Source organism: Argiope bruennichi, chromosome 6 (assembly GCF_947563725.1).
Source record: "Argiope bruennichi chromosome 6, qqArgBrue1.1, whole genome shotgun sequence".
Lineage (NCBI taxonomy): Eukaryota > Metazoa > Arthropoda > Arachnida > Araneae > Araneidae > Argiope > Argiope bruennichi.
The window spans coordinates 97,286,675-97,298,701 of NC_079156.1; the positions used below are offsets into that span (position 1 = coordinate 97,286,675).

The 12,027-nt window shown below is 28.4% G+C and overlaps 2 protein-coding genes across 2 annotated transcripts in view; both read right to left on the bottom strand.

Annotated features, from left to right (window-relative positions):
* The window catches only part of LOC129971842 (fibroin heavy chain-like), a 38,377-nt gene that overhangs the window by 5,143 nt on the left and 21,207 nt on the right, over positions 1–12,027 (bottom strand). Inside the window, exons 9-13 of the mRNA XM_056085817.1 lie at positions 9,949–9,986; positions 7,035–7,139; positions 6,792–6,920; positions 6,429–6,737; positions 581–622 (exon numbers count right to left, since the gene is read on the bottom strand). Of these exons, the coding sequence (XP_055941792.1) occupies positions 581–622; positions 6,429–6,737; positions 6,792–6,920; positions 7,035–7,139; positions 9,949–9,986 (623 nt within the window). The remainder of the gene's footprint in view (positions 1–580; positions 623–6,428; positions 6,738–6,791; positions 6,921–7,034; positions 7,140–9,948; positions 9,987–12,027) is intronic.
* Positions 6,610–7,874, bottom strand: LOC129971630 (adult-specific rigid cuticular protein 15.7-like). Its single transcript, XM_056085578.1, has 3 exons — positions 7,857–7,874; positions 7,035–7,139; positions 6,610–6,920 (listed from the first exon to the last, which is right to left on the bottom strand). Exons 1-3 carry the CDS (start codon positions 7,866–7,868, stop codon positions 6,750–6,752), a joined length of 288 nt encoding a protein of 95 aa, XP_055941553.1. The 5' UTR covers positions 7,869–7,874; the 3' UTR covers positions 6,610–6,749.

The window sequence follows — 12,027 nt, forward strand, 5'->3', positions numbered from 1 at the left end:
TTTAAATATCCGAATCTAAATGTAAATTCCTTTCTTAAGGTATAGGAAATAATTTAAATTTAAATTACATTACTAAGTTCAGAGCGAAATATTTAAATATTTATTGTAAAAACTGTTTAGAGCGGTTTTTAACCTTATAATACATTAATTTTAAAAATTCTTTATCAGCAAGCTATATTTATAATTTTTCATGTGTAGGACTTAACATTCCAGCTGTGCACTCATCGATTTGTGGAAATTGAAACTTTTGGCGATTTGTCGTATTTATTCTTTTCTATAACAACGTTGAATTACATTATACTATTTTAGCGCTGCATATAAATGTCCGTTAGCTTTGCGTCCCATTAAGGCATAATTGCAGACATGCATATAAATAGTTATTTTAAAATTCTGCAGTTTAAAGAATAAGCCTAAGGAGCATGGCATGAACCATTCGCATGAATCGAATGTTTTTCAAAATTTCAAATTCACATTTTTACTTGAAACTATAACACTCACATTCAATAGTAATCTAAGAGCTATTTAAGAAGAAAATACAACGCAGGTTTAGAATTTTATAAGAAATATATAAAATAATTACCTTAGCGAACATGATGAATGCAAACTCGAATGTCTGAGTTAACTATGATAACCCCATGGATACCTCCACTTTATATACTGAAATCTACAAGGACGTTGGACCCGGTATTGGAGTTGGATGTATGCAAAATCAAAACAAGTTTGACGGAATATTTTCGGATACCCCACCCTTAGAGGAAACATACCGTTTGTCTCCTTCATGGATTCGTATCACCTTCGGAAATTAGTCCACATACGTAGAGAAAGTCTTATGCAAACAGCTTTCTTATATTTCTAGCTTGATTTATTAAAGTGAGAAAAAAGAAGAAATGTCCCTAATCAACTCGCAAAAGATGTAATAGATTCATTGTTCCGGCGAAATAAAACTCGGCCTTTAATGGAATGTAGTGTTCCTTTATTATTTTATTCTAGATTAACAAGATTCTTGCAGCCTTGGCAAGGTCGAACTCGCATGATTTGGGTGGTTCATTTACTTGTTAGTAGAAAGTTGTGGGTAGTGTTTTGGGAAGGAAATAAAGCAAGTAAATATTCAGATGAAGCAAAAATTTAAAACGTTAAATTTTCTTTCTTTTGTTGTATACGTTAAATGAAAAATTATAATGGGAATGTTCATTATCGAATTTCTCTTGTATTTTCATTTAAGTATGCCATGGAACGTTCTGGATTAAATGTTGCGTTATATGACGGACTTAATGTCCAGATTAAATATTGCGTTATTAATCAAAAGTTTTAAAATTTAATTGAAATAAAAAATGCTCTAAAAATAATCAAAAATTATCTTTTTTTTTATTTTGGGTGATATATTAATTTTTAATTTGTTTAATAAAAATATTCTGGCTATAGATTCAGAAAACGATATAAACAAACGATTTTTGGGAATATGTTAACTTCTTATAAATACTATATCTCAAAAAGAGAATTATCTAAACAAATGAAATTTGGTGCTGAGTAATCAAATGGAAGTCTGTCATTCTGACTATGTTAGAATAAGGTAAGTTAAAAAGTCTTCCAATTATGTAAAATTTTTCACATATTTTTGTCATTAAAATTTTAGATATGTAAAAAGAGTTTGAAAAAAATTTGTCAACGAGTTGATTGTCTGTTGTTCTGTCAATTTATGTAGATGAAACTGCATAACTGCAATAACGGAAGTGCACAAGAAGACAGAGAGTTGAAATTCTGTGCCGAAATTGTGGATCTCTCTCTCTTTATATATATATATATATATATATATATATATATATATATATATATATATATATATATATATATATATATATATATATATATATATATATATATATATATATATATATATATATATATATATATATATCCATTAATAATGAAAGGAAACGTGCTTTTGTGAATGCGTGTTGGTGCTTTGAACGTAGATTTCAGGAGTCATATTTAAGAAATTTGGTGCAAACATATTTTGTATATCAGAATTGACGTTTTGGAATATATTTTTGAATTTTTAATTATAACTTTGTAATTTTGGCTTTGTTACTTTCTTGCATGCAAAGTAAATAAATTGAAAATATTGTGACTTTCAAAAAAAAAAAAAAAAAAAAAGATTGAACTCGATATTTTGATGATTCTCCTCTATTTGATTGTTTCAGTCCTCTTTGAGGTCAAAAAACACATTTTGGAATCATGTCTGTTTGTGAACAAGATAATTCGAAAACGTTTTTAGTAATTGAATGAAATGTGGTATATGTATGTGGTAACTCCAAACTTTAAGATTTCAATTAAATTTTGAACGAAATCCATTCAAATGAAAGGTTTATTTCTGTTGTCAAAATGCAAGGGAACTTCATAATTATAAAATCTAAAGAACTAGTCAGACAAAATTTGGCACAAAATTTAACATCTAAAATATAGATTCTTATCAATGTTTGATCAAATCTCAGAGAACATTGACCACTCGTCGGTTTGTGTTTTTCCATGCATGCAAACTTAATAATTCGAAAGTGCAATGATTTAAATAAATAAAATTTGGATTATTTTTTGTGATTATAGTTGTAGTTCTATGCCGAGTTTTGGTTTCAAGTGATCGGAGGAAAGACATTTTCAATACATATTTCATTTTTGAATATATGTATATTAACCGCATGCCAAGGATTAATTGATCTCCCCAGCAAATATCAATCAACGAAGATCATAAAATAAATTCATTAAAAACCTTAGATAACACCGAAAATCCATTTTGTTAATAATGCTTGTCGTTCCATACAAGACATTGTAGCTTTGCCCAATTAATTTCCAAAGTAAGAAAATATGTAGCTTTCTTTGTAGTTTATACTTATGAAATATAGTGTTTATTAAAATTATAAAATCAATCGTATAAAAATACAGTATTTTTGTTTAAACTTCAAGTTCTGCTTTCACACTACAGTGCACAAAAAGCCACGAAACTTTAACTTTTGTCGTGAATGTAGCATTTTTACTGAATCTATCGTGTCATCTTTGGGGAGTGATTTGGCGATTAATTCTTGGCATGCGTTAATAGTATCGAAAATTGGAATTTCTGTGTAAGACACGCATTTCTGAACCGATAGAAACAAAGATTAGACACAAAACTACCCTTGTACTCACAAAAAAAGCCATTCCGAATTTGATACGTTTAAATTACTGTGTGTTTGAATTATCATGTTTATAGGTTTCTGAAAACACAGACCGATAGAAAGTCAACCCGTTATTGGATTTGGCTCACAATTTGATAGGTGTCTATTCTACAGATATTAATAAGGTGCACCAAATTTTGTTTATCTAGCTCTCTTCATTTTGTAAAGTTAACTTATTTGTTAACTTATATTCGAACAGCCTTCACAGACAGACTTCCTCTGAACAGATTGTAGTCGTAATTTGTGAGAAAGCTGAAGATTTGGTGTAAAGATCGTATATCAAATTTCAAACGTCTACCTCAAACCGTTTTTGAGTTTTCTTTGTCACAGATAGACAGACAGATGGATATTTTCGAAAAACGTGTTTTCCGTATTCAGGCACGTCCAAAACATCAAATTCTCGAGTTTTTTGACGATCACTATACTTCCGCTATACTACGTATACGTGAAAGCAAAATGAGTATAACTTCCCGAAGTATGAACTGAAAACAAAATTCAGATGGTCTTAATTTTTATAAAATTTTGTCTAAAAATTGATATTATGAAAAACATCTAGAATTAGTTTAATAAATTAATTACTAATTAAATTAAGTATGAGATTTGAATACAAAATATACATTATGTTTGAAATTATGAAATTATTTTATAAAAATTTAGAATTTGAGGAAATAGCATTTAAGTAACATTTAATTGTTTACTACGCAAATATAAAAACGAGCATAACTTCACAAAGAATGAATTGGAAACAAAATTTAAACGGTTTTATAAAGAAAACTGTCTATAAATTAAGAATATTGAGCTAAAGAATTAAGAATATGAACATAAAATGACTTCCCAGCAGATGTCGTTACGAATGCGCGCAATGAGAAAGGAATAAAACGAAATTATGCCGAACCGCTTACATATATTTTTTAATATGCCTACCAAACTTTCATATTTTACTTAACATCAGATTTTTTTTTGAAGATTTATATCTATGTGGTGAAAATGCATCAAAAATCTTACTGAATTTTTTTTAGTATTAAAACCTGTTTACACCCTTCTAAAGAAATGGTAAAACATTTATAAAAAAACATCAACATATTTGTGTGAATTCAAAATGATTTGTAGGGAAGATTATTTTTTGAATACGCAGCAGAATTTTGTTATCCTTAAAAGTTCTCACTTTGGAATATCATTCATTAAATTCCTCTTCCTTCTTCTTTCAAAAAGAACAACAACAATAAAAAAAAGAATATGAAACATCATTTACAACGCAACAAAAATCATTTCAATTCAAAATTTTGAATTAATCTAAACTCACTCTTTAAATCAAAGGGATAGTTTAGAACATTGTTCTAAAAATTATATTTTGAGTTTCACTATAAAAGTTAATTATTTCAAAATAGTCTGAGAATTTGAAAGTAAAATTTAAGGAAGTCATAAATAAGGGATTTTGAAAGGATAAATTATGATACAATCTTTTGTAAATTACTTTTAGATTAAGTTATAAAAATTTTCTTATTGTGTTGATTTGTGAATCTGTTCATTAAACAAATCTATCTTTTGTTCGAAAGTTATAATTATTGTAATTATATAGTTCAATCTGTTAAAGAAAATGCAGAATAAATATAATAAAATAAGATGCTAAAAATTTTTTTCTTTAGCGTCGTTTCATTCATTTTTTTTTCTTTTGCATCACTTTATATTTCATGAATTTTATAATATACTGAAGAAAAATATTATTGAAAAAACGAAAATTAGCCATTTTTTGAATAAAATAACAACAATACTTTTGTTTCATATTTGTAAAATATAGTGCATCATTGAAAAATAAAATAAATTAATCTTTTTTAGTGCTGAAAAATTTGAAGTTAACATAATCTTGCAATGGTTGACAACTTGAATGAAATAAATACATAAATAAATTTAAAAAAAAAACACAAGTATTTCACTTGAAAATTTAGAAGCATTTTATTTTATACAAAATTACTCTTCGATTAAAATAGATTTCTAACAAGACATCACGTTACTTTATTACCGAACTTTAGAGCAAAAATAGTGGTTTTAATTAAGAAGATTAGTTTAATTTAAAAAATAATAAGGAAAATTTGTTGTTTCTTAGCATTTTTATATCTTAGTTGAATGTATAGTAATAAAATTTTAAAAAAAGCTAAAAAATTTCTGATTCGTCAATTCAAAGTGTGCCTGAAATTGGTGCTTTTATCAGTTATATTATAAATATTTAAAACTAAAAGTAAAAATTATGATTTTTTCCCAAAGCAAGATCAATAAAACTTTAAAAAAAAACAGCTTCTTACTACACTAAACACTACTTTAAATAAAAAGGAAAAAAAATCATTTGAATTCTTTTATACTGATATAAATAAATTCAAAACGTTTTGCCTTCAGGAAAATGAGAGCATGAAATTGAAAATAAATTGTCACAAATCAAACAGATGCAGTTGAACATATTTATTTACAAGTCACAAATAAATTAATCAGTAAAAAGTGTCAAATCAACACACATTCTCATATTCATTGCAAAATGAAGATCACACTCATTATGTCGTTTGGCATAAAACAAAGTACAATGCAGGAAATGTACTTTCGATGATATTTTTTGTGGGATCCTGGAAATAAAAGAAAGAAAGAAATTTAATTATTTATTGAAATCATTAGATGGAAATATTGTTTTTGAGATAAAAATATGAACAATTGAAGCAAACGAAATTAAAAAGAATGAGTACAATTGAATAAAACATGTAGCTGTAGTAATAGTTTGGAATCGATGTTTGATGTTAAGTACATTTTAAGCAATGAATTTGTATTCTTTAGAAACTAAGTAACTATTTAATTTGACTACAAGAAAGAAATATAAAATTTGAAATTGAATTAAACGAAAAAAACATAGTATATAATACTGCTAAAAGAAAAGTTATCATACAAATTTATAAATTTTATTAGCAAAAATGTATGTTAGCTTAGTTAATGAAAATAAAAAACTAAAACTATAAATGCATGTCTTATGATCTCAAAAAAAAACAAGAATGAAAAAAGCATATTAAATGCATCTTCAAAGCAGACATGTTTTTCCATTCTATCATAAAACAAACAAACAAAAAAAGTCTTCGAAGAGTATATTTGAAGTACAATAAAAAAAAAATACTCCAAGTACAAAAAATATGTTAAATGTTAATCAGATTTACCTTTTTCTTTCAAGAGAAATTAATGGAGGAGAGCTTTGCCGTATCCAAGACCATATCCGAGTCCAAAAGGAGCTCCATGACCGAGGGCGGCACCGTGTCCGATCACTCCACCATAAGCTACAGGGGCGGCGATGGCAGGTCCATGTCCGAGAACACCACCATAAGCAACAGGGGCGGCAAGAACTGGGGCGGCAACAGCCAAGGGAGCAGCATAGGAAGCAGCATGCCCAACAACGGTAGCGGCTGGGGCTACGTGGTTGACGACTGGGGCGACGGGTCCGGCGTAGGGACTGGCAACGAGGGCGGCTGCTGGGGCGCTGGCGGCGGTTCCGGGCTCATTGGTCTTGACGACGGCTCAGAATCCGTGTCCGTCAGCAACATAGTCGACTCGTCTGGCCCTTCCATCGATATCAGCGAGGGTGTAGGATCCCTTCTTGTTTCCGTGGGCATCTCCTATTTCAGATCGGGAGTTGGTGGCACCGAGTCCATCCTTGATGTCATAGCCGAAAGCATAGTTGCCATATGCCTATATCAATAAGTTCAGTTTTAAAACGAGGAATACATCAACCATTTACTCTTCACAACCACAACTCTTCAAAAAATTGTTTTTAAAGACAATGTACATTAGCAATTTACTTACATCTTCGGTTTGAGATCTGGCACTAACTCCGGTGTTGACCAGAGCACCATGTCCGAGAAGAACGCTGGCGTTGACTGCTGCAAGAACAGCGAGGAGAATGGCAACCTGAAGAAAAATAAATTCGTTTTACACAATTTTCGATTTCTACGAAAGTATGAAAATATTTATTTTGAAATTTCCATTCTGGTTTTTTAAAAGAATGTACGGATTCTTTAGTAGTGGAGGTTACTTTGCTTCAAAATATTTCATTAAGTATATCATTTTGTCTTATTGTTAATTACTTAAATTTGTACAATCTATATAAAGACCAAAACATTAAATTATATTCCATGTAGAAGCCTTTCCGTAATTATCATAATATTTATTTGTATACAGGACTTTAGATTATTCAGTTTTTCCTTTATATGTATTCTGTGAGTCGAAGTTGTACTTTTAATATAAAAGTATAGAAAAATGCACATAAATCGCTAATTTGTTGGATTTTACGTTGTTAAAATGTAGAGTATGGATTAATGTAGGGTAATGATGTAGTAGAGTTAAAATGTAGAGTAAATTGATTCTTAAGATGTAGAGTAATGATGTAGTAGAGTTAAAATGTAGAGTAAATGGATTCTTAAGATGTAGAGTAATCATTTTTGACATGAAAAAGCATTTCTTAGAAATTTAATGTTAGAGAGAATTTAAAAGAACATAAAATATGTGTAGAATTTATTCTTTAGTAAAAGTTTTGTCGATGTTCATGAATTACTTCTTAATATACATTAAATAATGTGAAAAATTTTATATATTAATATCAGATACGTAAAGCAAAAACAAACTCACCTTAGCAAACATTTTGGTTAAAATTCAACTCTTGTGGACGAGTTAAGTTATGATATCAAAACGAATGTATTCATTTTATATACTGGAAATGGCAAGGTCATATTACCGGTAAACATAGCTCGAAGCTTTTAAAATCGCCAAGTCCAGATGAATACCTTTGACAACCCCACCCTGGAATACGGAAATTTACGTTTCTCATTCTTTTGTAGATATTTGCTACGGTAATTAGTTCATACCCGCTAGAAATGGTCTTCTATAAACATAGTTTTGTTTATTTTTACCTTAATGTGTATAATAAAAAAAAGTTAAGGAAAATATTTCGCTAATCCGAGTGGAAAAGACGTAATAATTACTGTACTCTGATCAAATGCTAATCGACCTTCAAAAGAATGCGGTGGTTATTTATTCTTCATCGAAAATTGTATCATTTACAAGGACAATTTGGGTGTTTTATTACTTTGTGATTGCAAGGTTGTCTATTATAGAGACGAGGAATGATTTTTAAATAAAATTTTGTTTGAGACTATGTTTTATTATAGTTTTAATATTAATATGGTATATTAATATTAGTTTTGTAATAACTTTATCACAATGCTATAGATAATAAATAGTATTATTTTATATGATCTTCAAATCAAATTTTGAAACTTAGTTATCATGACCTTCAGCTTCATACTGGATATATATTTTTTTATATTTAACATATAAGATATCAAGCAAATAAACTTTAGGTGGTGATTTTGATTTCTTGTTTTTTGAGTTATCTAATTTGTCTACAGATGTTATCGGAATTTGAAGAAGTAAAAAATAAAAATTTTAAATTTTAAATTTAGAAAATGTATATGTTGATGCCTTTAATGTTTTGTTGGAATGAGTTTAAAAAAGGACCATGTTTTCCATAATACGTTCCATACTTGAGATTATAGAAGCTTATATTGGAAAATAATGTAGTGAAGTCTTAGTTTCCTGCCATATATCAGAATCACCAATTCCAGTAAATTAAAGTCATATATTAAAGATAGAATTAGAGGACTTATTTTTTGACTAGGAAAAATGCTTTGACTATAAGTATTAAACAAACTCTTTTCATGAATATTATATATCAGGATAAAAAGTGAGTATATAATTTAAAAAATTAAATAGTCTCTCTTTTATAAAAACATGAAAATTACAAATAAATTTTTTTAAAAAAAGTGTGGATTTGTAATTCATTTTGAAAAACAATTTGATGGTATTATATATTGAAAGAGGAAAGTTTAATCCCTACTTCATAATTTGTGAAAAAAATTATTATTTTCAAATTTATGTTCTTTTTTTTCATCCTTCTTTTGTTTAAGCAGAAGTTCCTTTTGAATCCCTTTCTAGGAGTTTTTAGTTTTGGGGAGATTATTTGATTTTAATCCCTGTAAAGTTAGTTTTCCATGAATGCCTGCGTTAATTCTCGATTCAACATTTGGTATATTTCTTTATTTGTTAGAATTATTCACTGAACCTTAGAGAAAGGTCACATATTTCCAGGGACATAACTTAGAAAGTCGATAGCATATTGAGACCAACAAGACTCTGAGTCGGAAACTGTATGAATCATGTCATGCCAAAGATTCTAAGATTCAGCAATAGTTGTATGGGAAAGAGAATAATCAGCTGTTTATCAATTACAAAAAGAAGACGGAAATTAATCACCAATAAAAATATTCTTATTAAAAGGGAACATTTCAGGAGTTTTCACATTTTAAGTATAAGTTATATAATGTGACATTTTTTATAAGTACTAGAGAGCAACTCATTAGTAAAATCACGAAATACTTTCCTACGGTTCATACTACATACTACTTTTATATGGTACTACTACTTATTAACTCATTTTCTTTGTTATTACGATTTTAAAGGCATATATTGTTTATTCTCGGATTCGAAAACCCTCCGTGTTTTTTCGGAAGCGTCTGGATGTATTTATTTAGTCAAAATTCGCATGAGAGAAAGGATGAAAAGAAGAGATATTTATACATAACGATAAAGTGAACTAGTATTATTCGTGGACTTACAGTTAGGAGGAAAAAGAAGAAGGAAAAAAAAAAGGCAGATCACTCACTAAGTCATGATAATATACTTTAGGACAATTTTTATTTGCTGCAAGGAGGGTAAACATTAAATTGTGATGAGTAAATGGGCGATATTGTTTTTCAAATTTGATAATTCACTTTTTAACAAAATAATAATAATTTTTTACGTTAAGACACTTCTTTTATTTGTTTTTGAATTTCTTTGTTGACACTTTGAAATTAACTGCGGTAGATAATCTCGGTAGCATGTAATGATATTACAAAAATTTGTGGTTTGCACTTATGTGATACCCACATAAGCAAGCCATTCCCATCTTGCTATAGCTAGTGGGATCTACGAAAATGATAGAGTCCCCATGACATTGGATGAATGCAGAATAACCTCCAATATGGTGCAGCTCATGCTTCCAATTTTTACTTATGAGGCAAGATCCGTCATCGGAGTGGAGGTAGCTCTATCCTTTACCCATATTGCACCCACCTGGGAACCAAGCATATTTAAGTATAAGCTAATTTATTCTCCTTATATCTAAGGTGCCAATGAAATATCTCGCGAGAGAAATAGTTGGGGAATAAAAAGAAATGTCACGTGTCGTCTTATCATTGTATGATATTGCAATTGGAAGCTTTTTCAAAATTATCAATAATTTAATTTAGCATTTATGAAGTATAAAATTTTGTGTTTAAAAAAGACACTCACATTATAATAATTCTAAAATCACTATCATCACTCTAAAAATAAACAGCATTATTGTATTTAAAATTAATTTAGTATACTTTGTAAATTGTAATTCAGCGTTTAGTATTCTTTTGTGATGAATAAAAAATGGAATCTGATGCAATATTTTGATGCCAGATATCAGAGTGCAGTCACTCATTGATGAGTAACTTATACTGCAAGCATAATTTAGGATCTTCTTACCGATTGCCATCAGAACAGCATTTTTTGAAATTGTATACATGCTTATGTATTATTAAAAATTGATTACAGGCCAAAAAATGTTTATACTTTTAACATATTTAAAATACTAACTAAAGGTATTCTTTATTTCAGAAATTAATATAAATCAGTATAATACATTTTTAGGCTCCTCTGATCTCCAGTTTGATAATCCCATTGGATAATATAGCTGATTCTGTCCTGAATTATGTCAACCGCAACAATGTTTTTTGAAGAAAGTGCAAAACACAACATTTAACAATTTTATTTTAGATACATTACATGGCGAGAGCAAGTACAATAGGTTCTGGATTGTTCGACTTCTGCGTTATTCAGTCTAATTAACGAACAATTCTTAGTTATATAATTAGTCATAATTTAACTCTGATAAAGCTTTGGATTATTTCAGAAGCTAAAACCTATTAATTTTAGTTCTTTCGTCATATTTCTTACTTTCCCCATTCATTTAATAGTTTATCATGTACAGAATAACAAGTTTAAATTTCTCTCAAAAGAATTATATCTTTAAAAAATTTTTAATACTTTATTTATTGTCGATCTAATATATAATTCTTGCTAATTAATATGCATGTTTGTATATTTCTTGAAATGGGGTTGGTTGGTAGTTGAGGTTTTTTGGCGCAAAAGCCAAATTTGGCTATTCTGCGCCAAACATATGGTATTATATAAAACTTGAAATTGAAATGTAATTTAATTTTAAAGTTTCAGCAATTGAATAAAAACATGGATATAAAAGTTTTAAAACCTAATTAGCACAAAAGTAAAATTCAGAATCCCAGCGAATAAAATTGCACAATCAAACACAAAGAAATGTTTAAAACAAGAGTTAATTTTGCCTTAGAATTAAAATGCAAAGACTAAATTTTCAAAAAAGGCAAAGAAATTTATATTTCGAACTTTACTGAAATTGGGTTAAATAGTATAAAATATATCTTAAAATGAACACAATATTTTCTTTCTTGAATTTTCTTTTCATGTGATAAATTTTTAAACCCTCTAGTAGTGTCTAAAAAGGATTATTTATAAAGCGAGTTAAAAAAAGAAATAAAGTATTTTGAATTCGATATAAAAATTAGAAATTACAGAATTCTTGCCTTTTTTTTTTTTTTTTTTTGTCCTCCACTTTTGCTCCACTTAAGTACTGATA